General features: G+C 43.8%; 3 protein-coding genes across 10 annotated transcripts; 1 reads left to right on the top strand and 2 right to left on the bottom strand.

Annotated features, from left to right (window-relative positions):
- Nucleotides 1–549: 549 nt before the first annotated feature.
- On the bottom strand, nucleotides 550–13,804 carry LOC121296383 (HEAT repeat-containing protein 3-like). 6 transcript variants are annotated; one of them, XM_041221881.1, is made up of 15 exons: nucleotides 10,626–10,884; nucleotides 9,163–9,335; nucleotides 8,686–8,773; nucleotides 6,822–6,934; nucleotides 6,352–6,461; nucleotides 6,115–6,255; nucleotides 5,390–5,685; nucleotides 5,167–5,257; nucleotides 4,411–4,571; nucleotides 3,814–3,896; nucleotides 3,320–3,456; nucleotides 2,825–2,913; nucleotides 2,354–2,497; nucleotides 1,539–1,715; nucleotides 550–912 (listed from the first exon to the last, which is right to left on the bottom strand). In XM_041221881.1, exons 1-15 carry the CDS (start codon nucleotides 10,773–10,775, stop codon nucleotides 790–792), a joined length of 2,076 nt encoding a protein of 691 aa, XP_041077815.1. In that variant the 5' UTR covers nucleotides 10,776–10,884; the 3' UTR covers nucleotides 550–789. The 6 variants fall into 6 exon arrangements, with proteins under 6 accessions (XP_041077815.1, XP_041077818.1, XP_041077817.1 ...); XM_041221884.1 differs by lacking the exons at nucleotides 9,163–9,335; nucleotides 10,626–10,884 and adding an exon at nucleotides 13,720–13,804; XM_041221883.1 differs by lacking the exon at nucleotides 9,163–9,335 and having other exon boundaries at nucleotides 10,626–10,713.
- LOC121296384 (nuclear envelope phosphatase-regulatory subunit 1-like) lies at nucleotides 13,784–17,475 on the bottom strand. Its single transcript, XM_041221888.1, has 6 exons — nucleotides 17,388–17,475; nucleotides 15,466–15,537; nucleotides 15,215–15,288; nucleotides 14,262–14,371; nucleotides 13,983–14,037; nucleotides 13,784–13,875 (listed from the first exon to the last, which is right to left on the bottom strand). Exons 1-6 carry the CDS (start codon nucleotides 17,410–17,412, stop codon nucleotides 13,834–13,836), a joined length of 378 nt encoding a protein of 125 aa, XP_041077822.1. The 5' UTR covers nucleotides 17,413–17,475; the 3' UTR covers nucleotides 13,784–13,833.
- A 608-nt stretch (nucleotides 17,476–18,083) lies between these two features.
- Nucleotides 18,084–25,418, top strand: LOC121295966 (nuclear receptor coactivator 5-like). 3 transcript variants are annotated; one of them, XM_041221070.1, is made up of 11 exons: nucleotides 18,084–18,167; nucleotides 19,339–19,405; nucleotides 19,505–19,543; nucleotides 19,722–19,808; nucleotides 20,066–20,148; nucleotides 20,306–20,438; nucleotides 21,709–21,908; nucleotides 23,295–23,570; nucleotides 23,829–24,017; nucleotides 24,297–24,425; nucleotides 24,848–25,418. In XM_041221070.1, the coding sequence occupies exons 2-11, from the start codon at nucleotides 19,347–19,349 to the stop codon at nucleotides 24,880–24,882; spliced, it is 1,230 nt and encodes a 409-aa protein (XP_041077004.1). In that variant the 5' UTR covers nucleotides 18,084–18,167; nucleotides 19,339–19,346; the 3' UTR covers nucleotides 24,883–25,418. The 3 variants fall into 3 exon arrangements, with proteins under 3 accessions (XP_041077004.1, XP_041077003.1, XP_041077002.1); XM_041221069.1 differs by lacking the exon at nucleotides 18,084–18,167 and adding an exon at nucleotides 18,579–18,672 and having other exon boundaries at nucleotides 19,725–19,808; XM_041221068.1 differs by lacking the exon at nucleotides 18,084–18,167 and adding an exon at nucleotides 18,585–18,672.
- The last annotated feature ends 941 nt before the right edge of the window (nucleotides 25,419–26,359 follow it).

Raw genomic sequence — 26,359 nt, 5'->3', positions numbered from 1 at the left:
AAACCTTATCTGGGGTAGCATGAATTATTAACACAGTGGCTTCACAACATCAAACTCTGGGCTTCTTTAAATGCAGTAGTTTGCAAACAGCAGTTGATTTAAATAAACGTAATAACTTGAAAGCGTGATGGTGGTGTTAGTGGAGTGTAATTCAGCATGAATAGCATTTGAAACAGACATGACAGAGTCATCTTGTTTAACTCGCCTATGGCCACTCATGACAGAAGCTACACCCGTCATCCCTTGTGCCCTGGGGTTCGTTTTAATGAACCCATATGTCTCTATCCACTGCTGCTACACAATTACAATGGACTAGTTGCTGATGTCTCTGGGACTGGGTGTTTCTATTGTTATATACACCCTTGGAGAAATATTGGCTGACCACGGCCTTGCCTCAGCCTGCTAACCAGTACGGCTGCAGAGACAGTCTTGAGGGTGTTTCTCATTGGAACGATGCTGAAATGAAGAACCAATAGAAATATTGCAGTCTGGAGCATATAGTGCAACGCAAAAAACAAAAAAGAAAAGAATGAGATCAGAAGTCAAGTGTTTGAAAATAATTGGTTTATTCCTAAAAGGATAAGTTTTAGAAATCGACGTAATATTGCAATCCACCCAAATTCTGATATATTTCTTCCCTGTTTGAAAGTGTGGTGTAAAACAATTCAATGCAGTGGTTTGCTGCACAGGTATGGCATTGCCTAAAAGATAACTAATAGTAAATAAACCACGAACTAAAAACTGAAACTCGTTGAAACAGTCCAGGTGAGTCTGAGCAAGTCTGCAACGTTAAGGATTGGATTTCTTCTCCTGGGTCTCCAGGTAAGAGATAAACCTCCTCAGATTCACTTTCACATTGTCCAGGACACACAGCTGATCAGGGCTGTACTTCTCCCTGCCTTCCTTCCGCATCTACAGGAGAGAGAGGAAAGAGACAGCACCATTTACCAACAGGGTTACTGACTCGCTACAGAAGAGAGAGGAAAGAGACAGCACCATTTACCAACAGGGTTACTGACTCGCTACAGAAGAGAGGAAAGAGACAGCACCATTTACCAACAGGGTTACTGACTCGCTACAGAAGAGAGAGGAAAGAGACAGCACCATTTACCAACAGATTAAGCCGAAGGAACACCAAGCCCCTCTTTCAGGAACGGTGGCTTGAAACCTGGTTCCAGGAGACCTAGTTTGAGCCAACTTTGCTGCACCAAACCTGTCTCTTGAAACCAAGTTCCAAGCCACAAAGTGTTTACAGGTTGTATTAAATACATATCTGCAACTACTGTGAAAACTTTACAAGGGCTTTGAACTTTAATCCCAACAGCACATGTTTTGCAAGATGACAAATGCAGCTTTTTCTGCATGTCGTACGCAGTTTGTGAAAGAAAAGCTTTTGAGGAAAAACTGAAAAAAAATCTGAATATCTGCTGCACAAGAACCCCCCGGGCTCCATGCAAGATACTTACAATACAAACCCCTGCATATTAAATATGGCAATGTTGCCCCCTGCCAGTCTCGCTCCTCCTCGCTCCTCCTACCTTTGCTTTGAAGACAGGCTGCAGAGTTCTCAGCGCTGGAAGCAGTTTGATGTGGCGGGCTGCTTGCTCAGCCTCCACTCCGTCAGCAAACACATCGAAGAGGGCGTCCAGCGCCTCCCCAGTCCCCACCAGACTGGGGTCCTTCGTCGCAACTTGCAGGAGGAAACTTCCAATCATCTAGAGAATAGAACAAACCAGATCCTTCACAGCATCCCTACAGAGCTTCCAAACATCTAGAGAACAAACCAGATCCCTCACAGCATCCCTACAGAGCTTCCAAACATCTAGAGAACAAACCAGATCCCTCACAGCATCCCTACAGAGCTTCCAAACATCTAGAGAACAAACCAGATCCCTCACAGCATCCCTACAGATATTCCAAACATCTAGAGAACAAACCAGATCCCTCACAGCATCCCTACAGAGCTTCCAAACAACTAGAGAACAAACCAGATCCCTCATAGCATTCCTACAGAGCTTCCAAACGCTTTCACGAGTCAGTAAGTGATTAGTACAAAAGGACATGTTGCTTTATGATAGAACAAAATGAACCACTCCTTTCCTTGCGACTGGTTCTTCTCCAAACCTCAAATCGGATGTTAAACGAATCCCAATGACTCCCCACTCTGTGTAAACAGCAGTCTGCTGTGTCCCCTGGTCCTGGATTCTGTCCTGTGCTTGAAGTATTGGCAAAGCATTAACTATGTTTACTCTTTTTAAGATTTGAAAATCAATCAAGTGCCCCCTAATCCTTCCTTGAGTCAGCTCCATCATCCTATGCGCGTGTCTTCTTCCTTTGAGCCCTGCAGATTTACCTGCAGCTTGTCTGCAGTGTGGTGCTGCCTGGCCAGCGTGCTGCCGGTAATCCCCAGGATGGCGATGGCGTTGACCCGCACGCTGGTGTGACTGCACAGAGCTGCCGCCTCACACAGGCCAATCAGCTGCTGGGGGCTCATGCACTGTGGGGGGGAGAGATGGGTTAGGAACCATGTGCTGAAAAATGAAAATAGATCAAAACACACACTGCGTTAACGCTGGCACTGGAGACTGCGTTGTCTTTCTGTTGTCTGTTTGCAAGTTTTGAGGTCATACATGAATATGTTCATGCAAAAACAACAAAACACACAGCACTGGCTTGCATGTGTAAGCAAGTAGCTGTCTAGCCTCCAAGGTACCCCAACTGATTGAAAAGTTCCCCGCTGTCCGAGTCTGAACTCCCAGTCTCTCGAGGCAAGACACCAGGGCGTGTTTCTCAGATAGCAGCTTGTGCTCGGTCTCTCTCCTACCTGAGGTATATTTCTAGAGGCCATTATCTGCAGCAGAGACCTCAGTGCACTGGTAACAGCCTCCAGAAACTCGTCTTCCTTAGGAATCTCTGAACAACAACATTCATAAAAGGGTTAATCCACATCACGGACAAACAATACACAATGCACTTCATGCAAGAACTGTTCATTTAAAAATACATTTAAAAAAAACACATTTCCAATACAGATTTGTTTTTTTTATTCATTTTAAACACATTCAAAATCAGTCGGAAAAGTCAGTTCTGCTAATAAAAAGGACTGTAATGTGAATACACTGGCAGGGATTCTTTCAAGTTTCAGGGTCTAGTATTCAACTGATATTTCTACAGGACCTGTTTTGTGAAACAGCGCTGAAACCTGTGGGGGGGGGGGGGGGGGGTTCTAACTGCCAATACCCAGCAGCTGTGAAAAGCAAACTGCTACAAAAAAACTGAAAATAAACAAACCAAGAGAGGAAACAGGGACACTCCTCACCTGGCTGGGAGAAGATGAGCTGGGACAGGTGCTCCGCGAGAGCCTGGAGAGCGACCACGCCCACCAGCGCCTCCCCCTCCATGACTGACAGCATGTTGTGGAGGCAGAACAGAGCTCGGCACTGGACCCGTTGCATCCTGGGAAACCACAACACAGTCAGGCCTGCGCTTACAGTGCCAGGCACTCCAGAGAGCAGGTAAACATCAGTATCCAGGAGACTGGAGGACAGGCTGACCCCAGACAGCTGTGCAGGATGCTGCACAATCTTCTACACTTTCACAGTGTCTACACACTGCTAACCATTTTTATTTCACTGTCTGACTTGCACAAGGAATTAGTGAAAGCCACCTATGCAGTTAACTATAGGACTGCACTATCAACATGGACAACATTGAGTTATTAAAAAAAACTACTGAATGGTGAAATATCAGGGGAGTACTGACACGAAACAAACGTTAGCAATCCAAATGCTGGCACCCGTTCTGCAGTCTTACTTTTTAACTAAACTCTTCCAGGCTGGACACTTCTTACAGGTGTCTAGAGCAGCACTGCTGGGGAATTCCGTCTTCTTCAGAACCTGAAGAATAAATAGCAGGGGAACACGTGTGAGTGTTCTTCTAGGAACATTTCAATGGACTGTTCCTCTCGCTCCAATGGGTCTATGGTGTGGTCACATTGTTGAGAAAAGCAGGACGTGTTTGTCATTTGTACAACATGTTTGGAAATACAGCTGCCACCTCTTAGATCAGGCACGTTTGTGTTAGCGTGATACCCACAATAAACCTGGACTGTGCAATCTGTCGATACTGTACTGTTATTCTAACAGCACTGGATAATGTGGGCTCCCCCTAGCGGTAAAGTATGAAGACAGTGCCAATTTCAAGTCATTAAAATTGCACAGGCGGGATAGCACAATCACATTAAGTCAGGTAATTTCAGAGAAGTGAGAGAGAAATGAATGCAAAAAGAGAAATAAGAGCAAAATGACTATATTGTTAGGTTAAGTGGAAGTATTTGGCAGTGTTCGAAGCTGGAAGCAGCAGTATATTTCTGTACTGAAGTGGAATCATTCTCTCCCTGCTGGCCCATACCTTCTCTGGGAGGAGGAAGCGGATGAGTGCAGCGTGGATCTCCGCAGACAGGCACAGCGGAGACAGCACCTGGGCACCGCTGGACTCACACAGAGAGCTCTCCGCACACATGTCACTCTCATCACTGCTGGACAGCTCCTCCCACTCATCATCAGAGGGGTCTGAGCAGGAAATCACATCAGCACTGAACATTACAATACATTAACCAGAGCATAGACCAGCGCACTCACACACACAGGGTCTGAGCAGGGAATCACATCAGCATTGAACATTACAATACATTAACCAGAGCATAGACCAGCGCAGCACACACACAGGGTCTGAGCAGGGAGTCACATCAGCATTGAACATTACAATACATTAACCAGAGCATAGACCAGCGCACACACACACAGGGTCTGAGCAGGGAGTCACATCAGCATTGAACATTACAATACATTAACCAGAGCATAGACCAGCGCACACACACATGCAGGGTCCTCATAATCACGTTCATAATCGTACAGTACCTGCAAGGTTAAAACTATTTTATTTATCAGAGTATAGTCCAATGCAATCCGAAACATCTACAGTAGGGTAGGAATGTATAAGTTTGGTGCATACCCTGAGGACCCTAGAAACACTCAAGCAAGTCAAGTAGTCAAACACTCCACTTTCACACCACATCATGCAGAGACCATGGTTTCATCTCAACGGTCTATGCTGGACTCAAAAATGTACACACAAATACAAATACAAAGTGAATAACAGAAATACCATCAGAACAGCACATGTTGACGATGATCTCCAGGCTGGTCTGCTGAGCCAACAACAAGGCCGTGGCTTGCTTCACTTCTTCGTTCTTTGGCTGGAATAAAACACAGGAGGCATGCCAGTCACGTGACTTGTGCTTGTTAGCCTTTACCAGTTCAGAATCCACACTCTCCCACTGTGATTAACACCTTCAAGGGATTTACATGACGATTACTCCCCCACTTACTGGGAGCAAATCTGAGATGTCGTTGTCAGCGCTGCTGTTGGATTTGCCCCTCTCCGCATCGCCCTCCTCCATGCCGTCCTCCTCCCCCAATCCAGTCTCCTCCCCTGGCCGGTCGCTGCAGGGCTGCACCTCCCTCTCCACCCCCTCTTCTTGTCTCCGGGACTCCTGCTCCTTCAGCTCTAGGATGGCCTGGCCTGCATCCACCTCCAGAGTGTGGGAGAGAATCCTCATCACAGTGCTCAGAGTCCCTGCCTGGCTCGAGGAGGGAAGCGCGCTCTTCAGATTCCAAACGCAACCTGCCAGGCGAGGAAGCAAGCGCAGCAAACAGGCTGGTTTAACGAGTGCTGGAGGGAAGCGCTACACCCACAGAAACCCTGCGTTTCCACTGCCCAGCGCTGCTTGGGTTCACCCTCTCCAGGATCAATCCCCCACTGGGCAGTGTCTCCGGTTCTTCAGAGCTCTTTCACTCCTCCCCTGCTTGCTGAGACCTGATTGCACTATAAACGAGTGGAAGTGCCGTACAACTAAGAAAATGTATTTTAAAATACTAGTGAGCACACCTTTAAAATGAAACCTGACAATGAACTTCTCACACGGTTCATATTCGAAAAGCTAGGACTTTGTTTTACTACACTTGGGCTAAACCATAACCCTTTCCCTTTACCTTGAAGGGAAGGTGAAATCTAGATGGCCATGCAATGGTTCTTGACCATGGTCAATGGTACCTGCAGCCAGAGTCCTGAGAAGCAGGTGCTCCATGGTGCTCTGTGAAGACATCATGACCGACTCCAGAACCTGCAGAGATGACGGCGTCAAGCAGCACAGGAGCTCAGGGTTGTCCTCGGTCACTGTCTGCAGACAGTAGGCTGTGGAAAATAAATTATATTGAACTCTCTGCAAAGAAACGATTCTGAGCAGCAAAGACCTCGCTGTGCTTCCTGGCGAACGTGAAGATCACTCACCTGCAGAAACTGCCAGCTCCACGTTTTCAGAATGTCTCTCGAGACACGACATGACAACGTCCAGCAAGCCTTCCTTACTGAATACAGACACAGCCCTGCTACTGCTTTCACTGCACAAACAAGACGAAGCACAAACCCGTGTGAGTACAGGGTGCCCCTACTCAATTACCATAGCCAGTTTGTAATGTCACAAGCTATAGATCAGATACATTTCTGCAAGTTTTGAGGTCCTTATGCTGCTATTTTCTTTGTTACATGTTTCTTTATTATTAGGTGAACAATCCAACAATCCAGTGATGAAATACACTTTGAATCTTGTTAAAAAAGCATTTGAATGTAAGGAAGTTGATACCTTCTATATACAGATACACCTAATCCTGTATAACACTGCTAAAGTAATAGATGCATTAAAACCATCCCACACAGAGGCACATTCACAGTAATTGCTCTTGCCCAAGGCTCTCACTTACCACACGTTCCACAGCAGGTTTATAGCCTCATTGGCTACGTCTTCTGTGTAGTTTTTCTGCTCATCTTTAGACTTTGGCAACGGAACCGAGTTGGAATGAAACCCAGCACTGCACTGGAAACATACAGAAAGAAATTTAAAGACAGGAATGGAAATAACATGCCCACTGCAGAGCAGTCTGATCCACTCCTGGTTTTGCTAGGACTTTAATGCAATCAGGAGTAGAACCTGCAGAAAATAAAAAGATGTTTTAAAATGTATGATCAGCCTGTGAATCAAGAGATATTTTCATCTATGGGCAAAGAAATACAATGCAGATATTCCTCTTTTTGAAACCATGTTAACACAGCCAGACAGCCACCCCCTTCAACACAGCCAGACAGCCACCCCCTTCAACACAGCCAGACACCCACCTCCTTCAGCAGAGCTACAAGATGAGAAACAGCCAGACACCCACCTCCTTCAGCAGAGCTACAAGATGAGAAACAGCCAGACACCCACCTCCTTCAGCAGAGCTACAAGATGAGAAACAGCCAGGCACCCACCTCCTTCAGCAGAGCTACAAGATGAGAAACAGCCAGACACCCACCTCCTTCAGCAGAGCTACAAGATGAGAAACAGCCAGACACCCACCTCCTTCAGCAGAGCTACAAGATGAGAAACAGCCAGACACCCACCTCCTTCAGCAGAGCTACAAGATGAGAAACAGCCAGACACCCACCTCCTTCAGCAGAGCTACAAGATGAGAAACAGCCAGACACCCACCTCCTTCAGCAGAGCTACAAGATGAGAAACAGCCAGACACCCACCTCCTTCAGCAGAGCTACAAGATGAGAAACAGCCAGGCACCCACCTCCTTCAGCAGAGCTACAAGATGAGAAACAGCCAGACACCCACCTCCTTCAGCAGAGCTACAAGATGAGAAACAGCCAGACACCCACCTCCTTCAGCAGAGCTACAAGATGAGAAACAGCCAGACACCCACCTCCTTCAGCAGAGCTACAAGATGAGAAACAGCCAGACACCCACCTCCTTCAGCAGAGCTACAAGATGAGAAACAGCCAGACACCCACCTCCTTCAGCAGAGCTACAAGATGAGAAACAGCCAGGCACCCACCTCCTTCAGCAGAGCTACAAGATGAGAAACAGCCAGGCACCCACCTCCTTCAGCAGAGCTACAAGATGAGAAACAGCCAGACACCCACCTCCTTCAGCAGAGCTACAAGATGAGAAACAGCCAGACACCCACCTCCTTCAGCAGAGCTACAAGATGAGAAACAGCCAGACACCCACCTCCTTCAGCAGAGCTACAAGATGAGAAACAGCCAGACACCCACCTCCTTCAGCAGAGCTACAAGATGAGAAACAGCCAGACACCCACCTCCTTCAGCAGAGCTACAAGATGAGAAACAGCCAGACACCCACCTCCTTCAGCAGAGCTACAAGATGAGAAACAGCCAGACACCCACCTCCTTCAGCAGAGCTACAAGATGAGAAACAGCCAGACACCCACCTCCTTCAGCAGAGCTACAAGATGAGAAACAGCCAGACACCCACCTCCTTCAGCAGAGCTACAAGATGAGAAACAGCCAGACACCCACCTCCTTCAGCAGAGCTACAAGATGAGAAACAGCCAGACACCCACCTCCTTCAGCAGAGCTACAAGATGAGAAACAGCCAGACACCCACCTCCTTCAGCAGAGCTACAAGATGAGAAACAGCCAGACACCCACCTCCTTCAGCAGAGCTACAAGATGAGAAACAGCCAGACACCCACCTCCTTCAGCAGAGCTACAAGATGAGAAACAGCCAGGCACCCACCTCCTTCAGCAGAGCTACAAGATGAGAAACAGCCAGACACCCACCTCCTTCAGCAGAGCTACAAGGGGCGTCATGACGTCCTGCTTCACCATGTCCTCACACACCTCGAAGCCGCCACACACACTCAGGTTCCTGTCACAGCACATTATCACAAACAGGATGCTTAAAACTAAAGGTTCTGATCATTAAAACAGCACAATGTGATTTAAAAATGACATTACCAATACGCTGCATTGATTCCTGATCGAGAAATACAGGACTTGACGGTATTTAAAGACAAATGTATGCAGAAATGCTGTCTGTAATCATACAATAAGTCAAGTACATGATGATCTACAAAACGCATGTAGCCCAGTGCATTTTTTTTTTATTTATTAGTATCTCTCACTTTCACCCAAAGAAAAATGTCAGCAAGTTAAACCAACTTAAAAGACCCAATGAAAGTAGAAAGTAGCTGGAGCTGGACTGGTGTTTAGATAGGTAAGGCATGCATGGACAGAGCACTAGACCGCAGCACTGACCTGAGAGCCCCTGCAGCGGTCTCCCGCACAGCTAAGCTCTTGTCCAGCAGCATGGGTCCCAGGCACCGGACCACATCCCTCTGTAGGAAGGAGGGGATGACCTGGGTCTGCTGGACCAGCCGTGAGATGCTGGCACAGGCAAACTCCCGAATATCCGGACTGGGACTCTGCAGCTGAGCGAGCAAGCAGGGATTACACTGGGATAGATTAATGTGACACAGACATCTGAATTACACTGCAATATACTGTATAGCACACCCTGATATTGATGTGACACAGACATCTGCAATATCTTATATACACACACAAAATCAGTCTACCTGGCTATTTTTACCATACTATCTGAAGAAGTGGGAAGCCGAAACATTGTAGCTAATTATTGAAACAGTGAGTTTTCAGTTTTTCAGTGTTTTTCTTAGACAGATTATATATATATATATATATATATATATATATATATATATATATATATATCTATATATATATATAGATAGATAGATAGATAGTAGACCATGATGTTGATGAGATATAGACATCTCCACACCTCACCCTCTCTCAACAGGAGTCCCACAAGGATCAGTCTGGTGTCCTCTCCTGTGTTCTCTCTACACCCGCTGCCTGGGCCCCCTCATTGCATCCTATGGTTTATCATACCATTTCAATGCTGATGATGCTCAGATCTTCCTCTCCTTCCCCCGCTCTGACCCCACCATCCCCTCCCGTATCTCTACCTGTCTGTCTGCTATCTCCTCCTGGATGCACTTGCATCACTTCAAGCTTTCTAAATCTGACCTCCTTTTCTTCCCCTTCCCCCTCTACCTCCACTCCTCTGGAATCTACCATGCTCTCTCCCTCCTCCTCCTTTGTATCTTGCTCTTAACTGCACTGTAAGTCTGTAAGTCGCCCTGGGTAAGGGCGTCTGCTAAGAAATAAATAATAATACTCTAACATGTCTTTAGAATATACAGTACAATATCGTGGTTAAACTGCCATCTGACATTTCTTTACAATCTAGCCTTACCCTGTAACCAAATATTGTGTAAGCACATGGTGTGAAAAATGAATCACTTCTTACTCAGGTTCAGCTGTCAATGAAAGAACAATCAATGTGTTACAAGCGCAGCTACTGGGATAGTACAGTATCTTACAGTGACGTCCCAAATCCACGATCTGGCCGACGTGACGTCGTACGTAACAGCTGCACTAATAATAATAGTCTATGTCTTCACTAGCCTCGGTGTGTTTTTCATATTTGTTGTGCCATTGCAATGGACACAGAAGGTAAGTTGAAAGCTACCGCTGCTATTTATTCGGGTGACATCTCTTTTTGAAAAAATAAAATAAAATAATAAAGTTTCAAGCAACAACAAGGCTTTATTATCGTGCGATATATGAATGTATCCAATGCTTGATCTCTCGGCGTCTTTACAACTTTACATTTCATTTTAATTCACAGCACTTACTTTTTCTAGTAAATCGCCGTCTGGGGAGAAACCTTCCCCTTCCCCTTCCCCCGCCTCGTCTTTCTCCATCTCCTCTCCTGAATTATTTCCATTTTTGCTGTTCGGGGAGAAGTGGGGTCTCTTAAACTTCCTCGACTTGCTTTTCCCCATTGTAAACACGAGTACACGCTACTTTTTAAACTCGTTATTGGTGTATTCCTGAAGAAGTACTACCCTGTGGGTCACCATGTGGGTTTCACCGAGAAAACGCGTCGATGACTTTTTTAATGAAGAGCGCATGCGCCGCTTTGCCACCGTCACACGGAGGGTGGGGTAAGAGAGATTGCCAGCCCTTTAACACAGGAGAGACTGCCAAGCCTTTAACAGAAGAACCCTTTAATACAGAAGAGAGACTACCAGCCCTTTAACACAGGAGAGACTGCCAGCCCTTTAACAGAAGAACCCTTTAATACAGAAGAGAGACTGCCAGCCCTTTAACAGAAGAACCCTTTAATACAGAAGAGAGACTGCCAGCCCTTTAACAGAAGAACCCTTTAATACAGAAGAGAGACTACCAGCCCTTTAACAGAGGAGAGACTGCCAGCCCTTTAACAGAAGAACCCTTTAATACAGAAGAGAGACTACCAGCCCTTTAACAGAAGAACCCTTTAATACAGAAGAGAGACTGCCAGCCCTTTAACAGAAGAACCCTTTAATACAGAAGAGAGACTGCCAGCCCTTTAACAGAAGAACCCTTTAATACAGAAGAGAGACTACCAGCCCTTTAACAGAGGAGAGACTGCCAGCCCTTTAACAGAAGAACCCTTTAATACAGAGGAGAGACTGCCAGCCCTTTAACAGAAGAACCCTTTAATACAGAAGAGAGACTGCCAGCCCTTTAACAGAAGAACCCTTTAATACAGAAGAGCTCTTTAATACAGTCAGAAAAGCGACCGAATGCACGCACGATACAGGGCTAGTGGTCCACAGCACGGAACAGCTGGCTGGGACAACACGGTGCCAAGCTTGTTAGTTGGTTGGCAGACCATATATGTCTTGTTTTAGCTGAATGAGCTAAACTCTGCTATCTTTCTTTTAAACACGTTATTTTTAAATACGATTGACTACGTAATAATCGTTCCCATAATACTATAGTCGTTTGACAGAAAACAAAACAAACAAAAAAAAAAACATAGGATAAAGTCGTTCTTCGCATTGTGTATGTAATTTCTGCTATTTGCACATTGCAAGTTGGTGTTTTCTGCTACACTTAATTTCAGATTACAAAAAAAAACAAAAACAGGCAATCTTCAAACTGAAGACACAGGTTGTCAACTTCTTAACATTGTTGGTTAATAATGACTTCTTTTTTTTTTTTGTACTTGATTTTCAATCAACAGCACATTAATATGCATGAGCAGCTTACAATACAAGCAAATGAAAGCGGTTTCAGGATCTGGAAACAGCACACATACAGGAAGGATTCTGGCAGTCATCACTAAAGATACAAACAGAAGGGTTAGTGCCTGTGTCAACCTTACCCTCCCAAGAACCAAAAGGGAACCACTGAAGGTACAGAACCATGCGATGGAAAAGCCCACCTGGAGGTGCCATCTCACTGGCAGACACATCTCCAAATACAATCAAATAAAGGCTTTCATTTGTTTTGCATGAATATGATCCCAAAAAAAGTACATAGCTTAAAACTATTTACTTATCTAATAGAACTTATATACATATCCAATGGAATTGTTCTAGTTGTACTAAATAGGTTTGAACAGCAGCAGACCTAAATAAGCTTTTTTTTTTAAATGAAGCCCTTTATTGCAATAAAGGAAAATACAGTAAAAGCAACTCACATGCACTGTTTGAGATGCCAGCGTTCAAAATCAGCAGCTGTATTTACACCCCCTCTATGGTTCAGATCAATTGAAAATCGATCAGCTCTGCTGCAAAGCTGCACAAACCGATTATTTGATTATTGGACCTGAACTCTCCACAGAAATCAGGAGGGGTCACTGGGCTCCTTTCCCATCCCGGGTGAAACAAGTGAAGAAGGATTTGAGATGATCGCTGCTTTTCTCAGACGCTGGAGAACAGCGATCCACACAAACCCAAGCAGCTGCTGCTTCACTTCTTTCACTTGGAATGGGAAATTAGCCTGACCGGCACAATGACCCTGACCCGACTGTCAGCACCCAATCTCTGCAGAGAGGTCAATCCTGCCCAATAACAATACACAACACTGGCTGGTCCAGTCCACAAAAAAACCCCAAACATTTAAAAACGTAAGCAAACAGCAAGCAAAAGTATCCACGTCTACTGTATTTAATAAAATGTTTAAACAGACAAAATATATACAATGTTAACAGTAGCCAACAGTTAAGCAATTTCTGTGTATATATTGGGAGATAAGTGGTTGCTTAACAGAGAACTGTTTCAGCAGCGAATACAAATACAGTACATACAATACAAAATAAATCCCACATTCATTGCAATAGATCTGAAAAAGAAATCTGTTTCAATTTCAGCAAGCTAACTGTTTGTCTTACAAAAGAACATGCTTCATCATTTCAAGGATCACAGTCCTTTTAACAATGATCCACAAATGGAAATGTACCGAATGCAATCCCCTTGTGATAGGATGAAAGTTCATTCTGATATAAAGGCAATGCTCTGGGCTGTAAAAGGTACACAAGCAGCAGCACAGGGAAACCCTCTTTTAAAACGAGATCCTACAGATCTGCAATCCTTTCGACAAAATACTGGAACCCACCGTGTCATTGAATGAACTGTTTCACCTGAAGGACGCTTGCATTTTGTAGGAGTGATGTCACTTTATGATGTCATGTCATTGCTTGGCAAAAGTGCCTACAGTATATGCCTCAAATCAGCAGGCCATCATGCAGGCTACAATGCATCTCCCTACAAAACACAAATCCTGCCTCAATTGCTTCAACAAAACGATTAAAAACTGACTGACTAAAAACTATAGGTCATGGCCTTGAGATTTCCCTTCGGACTCTGGGTTAAAAGACAAAAGCACACACACATGCTTTTATATACATATATATAAAAGAGAGAGATTTCTGTCACTGCTGCGCTTCTTACTCACTTTGGTAATCAATTCAGAAGCTCCTGTGTAGTCTGTAGACCCTGCGCTAATTACATTAAAAAAAGTTTACGGCTTTATCTTCTCGCAGAAAGCGTTGTTGAATGACGACATGTGCTATTGGACATGTGGCCTGGGCTTCAAGATGAGTTTTCCAGTCTGTGAAACAAGAGGTGAGAATCAGTTTAATAAACACAGTATATTCAGTACGTATGGTATACTGGGTATAAATCTATTTGTTATCTGATCACTCAAAATCCACTTACATCATCACATGACATATTGTACTCTGCTAGTACCGTCCGACACCGGGCTGCTATTCTGTGAAGGTTGGTTAAGGGACAAAACAAAGGTTCCTGCTTCCAGACTCTGATTAAAAAGATGTTTTCCAGTCTTTCTGCTGGGGAGGAGCGGGTCTCCCACGTCAACACTCCTTGAATCCCCCGGCCGCCCCGCCAGTGTAAGTTTCCTCACCAGCAGACCCCTATTTAAATGCTGTCACTAGAAGCAGGTGTGGTTTTAGTACTTCTAGTAAGAAAGGATACATTGAAGGCGCCACGACTCGCTTGTGTATTCCAGCAAAGAACAAGCCTATCAGAGTTATGCAGCTAATCGTGAAAAACGGATGATTCCATAGAGATGTGAAGAAGGATACCTGTGAAGGAAATCAAGGACACATACTATTTTCAAAAGGACAACATTTCACAAAATACAATCAGACCTATTGTGAAGGCCACCACCACAGAGGCCCTGCTTGTCGTGAGCACTCCACACAGCAGAGGCCCTGCTTGTCGTGAGCACTCCACACCGCAGAGGCCCTGCTTGTCGTGAGCACTCCACGCAGCAGAGGCCCTGCTTGTCGTGAGCACTCCACGCAGCAGAGGCCCTGCTTGTCGTGAGCACTCCACGCCGCAGAGGCCCTGCTTGTCGTGAGCACTCCACGCCGCAGAGGCCCTGCTTGTCGTGAGCACTCCACGCAGCAGAGGCCCTGCTTGTCGTGAGCACTCCACGCAGCAGAGGCCCTGCTTGTCGTGAGCACTCCACGCAGCAGAGGCCCTGCTTGTCGTGAGCACTCCACACAGCAGAGGCCCTGCTTGTCGTGAGCACTCCACGCAGCAGAGGCCCTGCTTGTCGTGAGCACTCCACGCCGCAGAGGCCCTGCTTGTCGTGAGCACTCCACGCCGCAGAGGCCCTGCTTGTCGGGAGCACTCCACGCCGCAGAGGCCCTGCTTGTCGTGAGCACTCCACGCCGCAGAGGCCCTGCTTGTCGGGAGCACTCCACGCCGCAGAGGCCCTGCTTGTCGGGAGCACTCCACGCCGCAGAGGCCCTGCTTGTCGGGAGCACTCCACGCCGCAGAGGCCCTGCTTGTCGGGAGCACTGTAATGAGTACCAAGTATCCGGACAGATGTACTGTACGGCTGGGAGCCCACTGTTCTACATATCTTTGTATCCCAAATCGTGTTGTGAAATTATTGCTATTATTGTTATTAAGCTTACCTTCTGTGTCTCCGGATCTATTAACCAGTTCCAAGCTCCAGTAGCCGTGCAAACAGAAAAGACTATAAGAATCACTGTCAAAAATAAAATAAAATGCTTTCATTAGACTTAGTGACCATGTACATTCTTTATACAGCAATAAATAGTCCTTCATAGTCATTAACAGGGGGGGGGGGGGCATTAAAACTGGAGCAACAGAAATGAGAAAAGGTTGCAGAATAGCCCAGTTAAGAAAGCCGTTTCATACTCACTCCGCCAGCGACCTGTGGCAGGCTGTAAACAGGAAACGTATTCTGTGAGTCTTCTTTCAAAGGCCTTGAGATCTAAAGGAGAGCAGTTAAAGAGAGCATGAGCAGCCAGCCTACAGGACACAAGCACCTCTGTATTTCTGTCATCCTGTTTGCACCTGCCCAAAACCTCCAGAGACCTGTATCCCTGCAGGAGGCAGTCATTGGATTGTGTTTCCAGCCTCAGAGACCTGATGAGGCAGTCACTGGATTGTGTTTCCAGCCTCAGAGACCTGTATCCCTGCAGGAGGCGGTCACTGGATTGTGTTTCCAGCCTCAGAGACCTGTATCCCTGCAGGAGGCGGTCACTGGATTGTGTTTCCAGCCTCAGAGACCTGTATCCCTGCAGGAGGCGGTCACTGGATTGTGTTTCCAGCCTCAGAGACCTGTATCCCTGCAGGAGGCGGTCACTGGATTGTGTTTCCAGCCTCAGAGACCTGTATCCCTGCAGGAGGCGGTCACTGGATTGTGTTTCCAGCCTCAGAGACCTGTATCTCTGCAGGAGGCATTCTTGCTGGGTGCTGTTCTAGCCCAGCAGTGGCTTGTTGGGTGCTGTTCTAGTCCTGCAGTGGCTTGTTGGGTGCTGTTCTAGTCCTGCAGTGGCTTGCTGGGTGCTGTTCTAGTCCTGCAGTGGCTTGTTGGGTGCTGTTCTAGTCCTGCAGTGGCTTGTTGGGTGCTGTTCTAGTCCTGCAGTGGCTTGTTGGGTGCTGTTCTAGTCCTGCAGTGGCTTGTTGGGTGCTGTTCTAGTCCTGCAGTGGCTTGTTGGGTGCTGTTCTAGTCCTGCAGTGGCTTGTTGGGTGCTGTTCTAGTCCTGCAGTGGCTTGTTGGGTGCTGTTCTAGTCCTGCAGTGGCTTGTTGGGTGCTGTTCTAGCTTGTTGGTTGCCTAGTCCTGCAGTGGCTTGTTGGGTGCTGTTCTAGTCCTGCAGTGGCTCTGTTGGGTTGCTGTTCTAGTCCTGCAGTGGCTTGTTGGGTGCTGTTCTAGTCCTGCAGTGGCTTGTTGGGTGCTGTTCTAGTCCTGCAGTGGCTTGTTGGGTGCTGTTCTAGTCCTGCAGTGGCTTGCTGGGTGCTGTTCTAGTCCTGCAGTGGCTTGTTGGGTGCTGTTCTAGTCCTGCAGTGGCTTGTTGGGTGCTGTTCTAGTCCTGCAGTGGCTTGCTGGGTGCTGTTCTAGTCCTGCAGTGGCTTGCTAGGTGCTGTTCTAGTCCCGCAGTGGCTTGTTGGGTGCTGTGCATCCAGAACCTCAAGCCAGGTCCTCCCCACACCCATCATGCTTGTTCTTGCAGGATGTGTACATGTTCAAGTAGGATCCTGTGGCTGTAAACGGTTAAATCTACTGGATAGGCACAGAGCAAAATAATAATAATAATAATAATAATAATAATAATAATAATAATAATAATAACAACAAGCAGATTCCTTCTATGTGATAATGCAGTCTGAACTATTTAATGCTCAAGTATAACCTGTGATCCCAACCGAAGCACACTAAACTTTTAAACGTTTGAGATTATTAATTGCACCCAGGACATATTCATATTAACTCTGTTGCTATGAATTGCAATGTGTTGAAGTAAAAGCGTTGGCCAATATGAACTGAATTGGATCTAATAGTCTTGCTTTCCTGTTCAGCACAAGAACGTCATACAAACATAAAGCTGTTCTAAGAAATTCAATTCGCTTTCTTGATACCAAACAAATGGCTCGATAATAAAACTCTTTTGGAGTGATTGTGACTTGCAGCTGCCACGCTAGTGTAGTGAGTGCACCATAGCGCTATATACGGGTACTGATCACATTCCTGAACCCTTCCTGAAACGTTTAACAGAAACACGCCCCCTTTCTTTGAAAGAATCCCATAGTAAATGTAAATCCCTTGCCATGTTGTGTACCTGCAGCCTGTTCCAGTGAGTTCATATCTTTACAGCTGTCCAACTTCTCACTGCTGTTACACCCTGACCCAGGCACTCACGCAAAAACTCCACGCTGATTGGCTGGTCGGCCGGCCATTCCCACATGTCTACCTCCGCCATATAATCTTTAATGTGATTGGTGCGGTAAACCTGCAGCTCCGAAAAGCGAGGTCATAGACATCAGAGGGAGAACTTATAGCGCCCCCTGTCGAAATCCCGGATCCACCACTGAAATTCAAGTTTTACATGTACACACTGTAATATATGTATATTATTATATATACATACTGTAACTATATATATATATATATATATATATATATATATATATATATATATATATATATATATATATACCAATATACCGAACATTACGACCAATCTTAGGTGTATTTTTCTGGTACAAGAAAAAAAAGTACATCATTTTACTGTAACATTCTGTAAAAGTAAATTGCATGTTGACCACACTGCTGTAGTTTATGAAGCTGCGTTAAAGGAGGTTTACATATTCAGATAGACGCTCAGTAATAAATATCTGTTACAGCTGCGGGTCGCCTCTTTAGATTGGATGTCTTTGATGGAATTGCCGAGCTGGTGTCTCGGTTCCGGAGTTCCGCGAGGGGGCGCTCTGGCGGCTACGCGCTGGTTCTTTTTCCTGCTCTGCTGTTTGAATGTTATACGCGTCGAGTCTCTGCAGGAAGCGGCGGTTCTGCTGCTGTAGGGAGTGTGCTCTGCAGTATTACTGAAAGGTTTTGTTTCGTAAGTAGTGCTACGCCGCCGTCTTTCTCAGGCCACTCGTTTAATGACTAATACGAAGCTATTGGCTGAAGGCGGGTCTTTGGGTTTGTTTGTGGGGTCTGTGTATTCGCGTAGAGGAGGGTAAACAACGAGGCCCGACTCGGTTATTTATGCATCCTTTTGCTACTAGGCGGCGTTTATTTCAAATTAAGCTAGGCAGTAATTATGCAAAGTGTTTTTATTTTTTAATGTTTCCTTATGCACTTTAAAATATACGGTTTATTTTACACCGGGCGGCTGTATATTGACGAGGTGATGACTCACCTGCAACCCTCACCTCTTCTTATGGCTCGTTAAACATCTTAACGCCACACTGTATAAACAGCAGGCTTTATTATCTCAATTATATGTGAGCGCTAGCTTTCTCGAAAGCTTAAAGTTGAAATTGAATTGATGCAACAAAAAAAACCACACCTTTTCTTTAAAGCATATCGTGCAATCTGCGTTAACTACAACATACCGCCAGGTCAGTGACCTTTCACCTAGTTACAATTGGCGTGGTAAATACTGGCAAAGTAATTGCGTTGAAGTAGAAATCGTAAATTCTCTCTTGGTTTGTGAAGATGGCGCGCCTTCCACATTAATAACACTTCTAGTAATTCATGCAGTTTTTTGCTGTGTGTATATAAAAGTGTCATTTTATATATATATATATATATATATATATATATATATATATATATATATATATACACATACACATACATATATATATATATATATATATATATATATATATATATATATACACATACACACACTAGACTTGGTCCGTCAGATGCATTTTACACCAACATCAAAGCACATGACTAGTTCTTAATCAGAAACGGCCTCCTTCAAAGCTTGTGTCTATCACTTCATACATCCTGTGATCGGCACATGGCATAGACGGTACAAGAAAAGCAATTAACCTTAACTGTTTAGTTAACCTTATTTTAATTAACCTTAACAGATCTGATAAAGAAAGCAGTGAATACACATCAAACACAAACAGCGCATACACATTTTTAGTTGGACGTTCCATAATAGACCACCGTGACACACACTGCCAAATTAGTTTAAATGGCTTTATAGAGATTTACAAAGATTAGATGAATCTTTGTTTTTTTTACCAAATGTGTTTTGTCTTCAGGTTTTAAGATGTCTAACTGGGTGAAGGTTACTCGAGGTCAGGGCCACAAGCCGGCTGCAAGTGCAGGGTAAGCAAGCAACAGTACTGATATTTTATATTGTTCATTTCAGTACTGTTCACTTGCATATTCCCAATGAGTGTTCATTCTCCCCCCCTCTTTCTTCAGGAACCGCCATGGTCCTGGGAAGATTCCATTCCTATTGAAGTAAGTTAACGATTGGAGTTAGTGTCTTTCACTTCAACATGGCTTGATTGTCATAGCTATTTCAGTGATACGGTTCTGCAGTAATACACAATAGGATTCAGTGGTTTTTAATCTCTATAGAATTACATTATTATTCATATTGGAATACGGTCATTTATTTATTTATTTATTTTTGCAGTAGCATCAAGCCCTACAAACCCTACAGAATGAGCCCATATCCAGTGCGAGATGAAAGAAAGGATGCTTATAACGACGACACACGCAAGTGAGAGCCGATCACATTTGTGTAACATTTATGTGTAGGGGTCAGCTGAGCAGCATGTGTATTCTGCAGACTGTCAGTCTTTCACAAGCTGATGACCACGTTTGCAAAGTCAATTTAATGATCATCCAGAAGCAGACATTCTGTGCAAAGTAATCATTGTCACGAGAGGGAGAGGAGAGTTGCTTGACTTGCTTTTCACATGCTGTGACTTCAGTGGCAGGTTTATATGGTTCCATGTGTCTCTCTTGATTAAACAGTTTTGAAGAGTTACTGGACCAACAGTATGACTGTTCATCTAGGACTGAGGACTACTATGAAAGATACCAGTGCTCCCAGAATGGTAAGGATCTAGGAACTGATTGGTGGATTTCTTAGTTTGTTTTACAGATAAACATGTTTGATCCCAGAGGTGAAAATGAATGGGGACATTTTTAGATTGTATCGTGTTTTATGATGACCTTATTGTGACAATCGGATTTTACTATTTCTGTTTGCAGCACCCAGCAAGAATTACACTCAGGCTGACAGGCGCAGCTCATTCTATCAGCAATTCTACAAACAGATTCAGGACGAGTATGACAAGCAGAGGCCAGCGGACTGTGTCATTTTGTCTGTGACGAAGCAACAAACGTAAGGATTAAATCGAACAGTCCTCCGGGCAACAAAATTGTTTCCCCTGCTTCCCTAATTCGGCACAGTTACTACAAAAAACTATAATATAAAACCAGTCAGTCTCTTATTTATACCTCCAAAACACAAACTGTTACTGCTACTGTTTTGCAGTGTTTCTGTCTGAATTGTTTGGTCTATAGATAACATGGTTTAGTAGCTGGTCACAGTGGTGCAGGGGAAGTGGGCCGGTGGTGATTGAATACCAACGATTTCTACAGCAGCTTCTGCTAGTTTAATGTATCCCTTAATTTATTAGCTTTTCTTCCCCAAAAACATTTCTGCTCTACTTTAAATTAAATAACTTTTTTTTTTCTTGCAATCTTTAAAACGGAATGTCATTTTATTTTTCATTAACCCTTCTTTTTTTCCCAGGGGAAGTTCAGTATGTTTAAGTGGGTTGTAACAACAATCCGATGGATTGACTGTTCTTGAGTGACAGCGGCCATTAATAAAATGAATATGCTGTTCTGTGTTTAAACTCTAATCATCAAATTTCACACTGCATTTACATTGGCCATACACTTGACGCTAATCAAATAAAACCACTCTAACCACTGAATGTTTTACGGTTACCAAAGCGTGCATAACAAACTGGGTCAGATGAACCCGTCTAGATTCCTGCATTGGAATTTAATTCTGCCTTCACGTTGACCAGAAGTCTGTTTATAAAAACGAAACTGGGATTTGACAAACAACTAAATAGTTACTACTTGATTCTAGTTCAGCTTGGACCCTTACCATTCAAAATACAATTCATTTACCTCAAAGAAAAAAGGAAATAAATCTCAATTGTTTGGAAGAGCTTTCAAATGAATTATATTCTCTCCACATGTGTGAGAGAAGTTATTTGGCTCAACTTGGTAACCATACTGTGTGTCTGTTGCAGAGCTGCAGATTACCTTCAGATATTTAAACACACTTTTTTTTTAAATGTACATTAAGAAACGACAAAGAGTTAAAACAGAGTCAGCCATGTCGGTTAGAAATGCTACAAAAGTTCAAGATATCTTAAGATGAACATTTCATACACTAACGTAATTCTTATAAAACATAATTACACTGTTTAAAATATTTTGCAACAATCAACCTCATGTCTAACAACACCTGGTTATAAAACAAACAAACCAACACATTGCATTCAGATCCGCCGTCATGAGTCATTAGTGGCATGGCAGGCGACTACTGTTTCAATTCTGTGCAAAATAACCCACTCTTTCTTTTCTTTAAGGGATTATGCAAAATCGATAGGCCACCGTTTGCAGAAGCGTGGTCTTGTGGTGGAAATGATATACCTGCACTCGGAATCAGGTCTCACCCGCGCCCTTCAGGATGTCCGAAATGACGGTTCCCCCTTTTGTATTCTCGTCGAGCACTCAAATGTAGCGCTTTCCTCTTGCACCGTAATCATATTTTACGAGTCTCTCAAAAGTAAGTTAACAGCTTCCTAACAAACAAAAAGGCAAACAAATAGGGTTAAAATTCCATACACACAGTTACCTCTGTCCTAAAACCCTTCATTAGATGCAACTGGGTAAAAGTATGGGTTAAGAACATTTGGCATTTAAGTAGTGCCCTGCTTATGTAAAAGCTAGGAAATAATAAAGGTACACAGTTGACCTGAAGATAAAATTATTATTCTTCTCTCTGCCCTAGGGATGTTAGTACAGCCAGGTTTAACAAATACACTTCAACTCTCAAAGCAGTGTCTTGTTTTAAATAAAAGCCCATGATTCACAAATCCTTTATATAAAGTAGATGATCACACGTCTGGTATTAATTAATAAGTGCATGTTTAGCAGTGATTCGCCCAATATATCCATGTGCAAATGATTCAGTCTTTCCAGTTGCCAGTTGTTTGCCACATTCATTTGGTAAGTTGCCCTCCCTTAAAAACATAAAGCATCCATTAATACTCTCCTTTTACAAGTGGTAGTTAATGGGAAGACATTTACTTTCATTAATAATTTCTACATTTTGTTACGTTCAGCTGCCCGCCTTCATACATAATAAATAACATATCTAGCGATTAATCAGAGCTGCATAAAGACTGTAAAACACAGATTCAAATGACCTTTCAGTTCACAGAGCATAAAGATAACATTATGTACAGGTTTTTTTCTTAGTGCTTAAGTACTTTACATGCTATCAATAAAATATTCAATAAGGATGGATACTGACCTTCCGACTGGTAGTTTTGGATATGATGCCGTTCCACTTCACAATCGGTACATGTGGCAACAATGTCTTATAACCAACAATATAACCGGCAGCAACTGACAGTATTTTTGATTTGTTCTAAAGTCTTAATACCACTATTTCATTTTCTAACCATTTGACCAGATTATTGTATTAGGAGACATTCATTTGCCTTTGCATCACAATTTCTGTTATTTTATCATACGTGTTTTTTACTGCGTGCACTGTGTGGGACAAAGTGAATTATTTTAAATCAAACATGCTGACTCCTTGCACTTTGAGTAAATTGAATCTTTGTAGTGCAGTTTTTTGAGAAAAAAAAAAGTACATGAATAAAGGTTTGTTCTTGGCATGCAAAAAAACTAAATATCTTCAGATTTTCAGCTTGTGGGTTAAACTACCTAACCAAATAACTTCTTGGCCATTACTGTCAAAACTTTTCACCGCACACAAGTTTTTCTCTGTTGGGTCCATAAATTAAAATTAATGTCGCCGTTTTTCCCCACATACATTGCCAAAAAAAGCGAATTTAAGGAGCAGCTCCAGAGCGCTGAGCTGGGTCTAGGCGCTGGCGTGCACACTGGATTTCTGTATCTAAGAGCTCTCTCCCTTTGGCAGTTCATCGCAACATGCCCTCGGAGCGCGCCATGGACTTCGTGGCCGCGGAGCACGGGCGCGTGCAGGCTGAGCGCTCCGAGAAGGAGCGTGAGGAAATCTCCTTGAAGGCAGCGGATCTAGCGGACGACTATCTGGAGCGTGAGAACTGCGACAAGCACAGCCTTCCCCTGAGCACTCGCCACCTCCTCTTCCTGATGAGCGAAGGGAAACACTTGTACCTGGAAGAGCTGAACACCATCGAGGAGTACGTGAGGACGAGGAAAGAGGAACTCGAAGGTGGGTGTAATAAATACATGGGATTATTTGTTCAGTAGAGTCCTGTGCAATGCTTTCTAGAGCACAGACAAAGGGGAACTCCACCCAAACAGAATTAAGCCTGTGTTTTGAGATTACAATTCATTCTTTTGTGGCAGCTTAAGCCTTGATGCAGTATGTGCTTGCATGTAGTCTTGATGGGCTGAGCTGTCACTTGTTGTAGATATTTGCTGTAGTGAGAGATTAGAGTTCCCTCTCTCGATTGCTCTCATCATACAGCTGTGCCAGCAGAAAGTGATAATGGATTCAACCCTGGAATGAGGAAACCAGCTCCCGGTGGCCTGAGCAAACCCCCTCCCCTTCTCCCGACGCCCGGCAGACCCCCGCTCCTGGAGCACCCCTCCCATTCCCAGGCAAAGCCAGTCCTTCTGGGGGACCGAGCACCGGGACCCTTGCTCCCAACCCCAGGTAAGCAGCACAGCAATTCAATTTGTTTGTAGTTTTCATATTGAATATTCTCAATTTATTTCCGAAGTGTTTTCTTTTTTAAATATAGCACAATATTTTGCATCTGTTGTATTGAGTAACCTTGTTTTGTTCTTTTACTCTGTAAGTTGCTTTTTCAACTTGAAATATGAACACACACCTCTAAATTGTGCCATTAAACGTGTGGCAGCAACAGATGAATTCCCTGTGCATCTACCTCATCAATGTTGTGTTTTTTCCCCCCTTTTTCTTTTACACTAGGTTCATACCCCATATCCAAGCCCCCTCCCCTGCTGTCTATGCACTCGCGACCCACGCACGGCCACGGCCCCTTGCCACCCTCAAAGCGTCTCTTACTGGGTGATAAACCTGGCCTTCTGCCTACCCCAGGTGAGTATTCATCTGCAGAACCAAGCAACAAAAGCACCTGGCGTTATCTAGAACTAACCAGGGGAAGATAGGATCTCTTTATTATAGTGATGTGTAAAGTATTTGAGACGGTCACTGTCAATACATTGATGGTCAAATCTGCATCGCTGCTGTAAATTGAATGCCTTCACCAAGCCCATGGTTGAAGCTCGTTATTACGTAGTTCTGCTTTTACTGTTACAACATTCAGCTGGAATTTGCACTTTGGTTTAGCTCATTAACTTGGTAGGGAAGACAGACTTGACATGGATTGGAATAGCTAATAGGTGCCTTTTACTGATGGAACAGAATACCCTGTGCTTCCACGTTCCCCAGAATGTATTCCTGAACTTGTGTAAGATGCGTGTGCGAGCTCTAACTGTTTATTTGTTTTCCTTTTTCAGGTGGTCCATCCAGACCCAATCCGCAGCGGCGCTAACCGAAGCATACATGCCTGGAAATTGCCAAAATCATCACTGCTGCATTGGAAGCAAAGTGTTACAGAAGTGTCACAATTGGGCAGTACTTGTACATTCCAGGATCAATGGAATCGTTGCAATCCTTTTGTTACAGTGGAGGCCCCTTTTTAGTCTTCTTAATAGTGTTGACAGTGTTTGTTCATTAGAAGTGTAACTGGTTTTTATTTTTTGTATTGGTATTTACTTTGTCCTGGATTTGTTTTTGTTTGTTTTTTTTAATCATACTTGTGTAAAAACACTATTTTTCCTCCTGCCTTTGGTTTAGTAAAACAAGCCTATTCTCACAGAGCGTACAAAAATGTATACTGTGGAATATCCGTCCTTTTCTACAACAAAAAGGCAGAGAATCCAATTTGAAACGGCAGCTTGGTCAATAGTCAGTATTGCAAGTTGGAAAATGGATCTCCTTGAAGCCTGTACTGAAGTTGGGGCTTCAAGTTTGAAGAACCAGATTTCATAAGTCTGAGTGAAATACATTTTTGTTGAGGTTTTTAAACTCTGTGGTTCATTGGTCTTCTTTGATTGTGAGGTGCTTAGATTTTTTCAGACCTCATAACTAGTTATGTCTGATTATTTAAAGCACTCGTCCATACACAAAAATAACAAAAGGAGGGTTTACCTAATTTTTAGGAGTTGGGTTCTATGAAAAGCCACGTGACTTAACACACACAGTCTTTCCCAAGGCACAGTCTTCAATGCATAGTTAATGTATAGCTTGCAAAGTGAACTAGTTTTGTGTATCCAGAAGGGGGTGTAGTTTCTCCAAAATCTCGGTGACAACCAGCACCTATACAAGTAACACTATTCAATGTAAATTTTACTTTTGTGCAATTCTGCAACCTATAGTTTACATTCAGGTCTTACAAGATTCTTTCAAACGAAGGAAATAAATACTAGAGAGGAATGACAAGGTAACTACTTAAATATCTCTATAATAATCTGTGTAATTTAACATTGAATTTTTCTAGACTTCTGTAACACCAGATTTCACAAAGGTGCCAGGAACTCCAGCAGTGAAGAATTATCATATATATTGTGTGAATTTTCCTGCAGTTTAAAGTTTTTAATTGCTTTGTGGTGTTCTTATAAAACAAACTGTATTCCCCATCATAGTAATTAACACATGACTTACAAAGACACCGTTCTGTACTTGGTACAGTTTAGTCCTTAAACCTTTCCCCATTAAGTGCCATTGTCCTTAATTAATAGTAATTTTGGAATAATTATGGGATGAGGATGAAGGACAATGGCACTTAATAGGGTAAGTATGGAGGAGATCATGCTGCTTGCCTTCTGTGTACTTTCTCTGATGTTGTATTCAGGGACAGATAGCTGGGAACGAAGTAATCTGAGCCCTTGTGAGATTGACAGTGATTGGTGGAATAGGTCTCGCTATGCACTGCCCCATTAAGAGCGTTGGAGAGGATCAAAAAATAC

This window comes from Polyodon spathula, chromosome 21 (assembly GCF_017654505.1).
Source record: "Polyodon spathula isolate WHYD16114869_AA chromosome 21, ASM1765450v1, whole genome shotgun sequence".
Classification (NCBI taxonomy): Eukaryota; Metazoa; Chordata; class Actinopteri; order Acipenseriformes; family Polyodontidae; genus Polyodon; species Polyodon spathula.
The sequence above is the reverse complement of the archived record's forward strand: the minus strand, read 5'-3'. Positions and strand labels throughout refer to the sequence as shown.

Bases quoted from the DNA above. Each gene is read 5' to 3' on its own strand.
- LOC121296384 (XM_041221888.1), bottom strand. From the start codon at position 17,412: ATGAACTCACTGGAACAGGCTGCAG. The intron at 15,289-15,465 runs GTGAGTATGAAA...TATTTTTGACAG, and splicing joins TGCCACAGGTCGCTGGCGGA to TGATTCTTATAGTCTTTTCT. The intron at 13,876-13,982 runs GTAAGTGGATTT...CTTGTTTCACAG, and splicing joins ACAATATGTCATGTGATGAT to ACTGGAAAACTCATCTTGAA.
- LOC121296383 (XM_041221881.1), bottom strand. From the start codon at position 10,775: ATGGGGAAAAGCAAGTCGAGGAAGTTTAAGAGACCCCACTTCTCCCCG. The intron at 5,258-5,389 runs GTAAGTGGGGGA...GTTTTATTCCAG, and splicing joins ACATCTCAGATTTGCTCCCA to CCAAAGAACGAAGAAGTGAA. The intron at 3,897-4,410 runs GTATGGGCCAGC...TTTATTCTTCAG, and splicing joins GCTTCCTCCTCCCAGAGAAG to GTTCTGAAGAAGACGGAATT.
- LOC121295966 (XM_041221068.1), top strand. From the start codon at position 18,600: ATGCAACAAAAAAAACCACACCTTTTCTTTAAAGCATATCGTGCAATC. The intron at 21,909-23,294 runs GTAAGTTAACAG...TCCCTTTGGCAG, and splicing joins ATTTTACGAGTCTCTCAAAA to TTCATCGCAACATGCCCTCG. The intron at 24,018-24,296 runs GTAAGCAGCACA...CTTTTACACTAG, and splicing joins ACCCTTGCTCCCAACCCCAG to GTTCATACCCCATATCCAAG.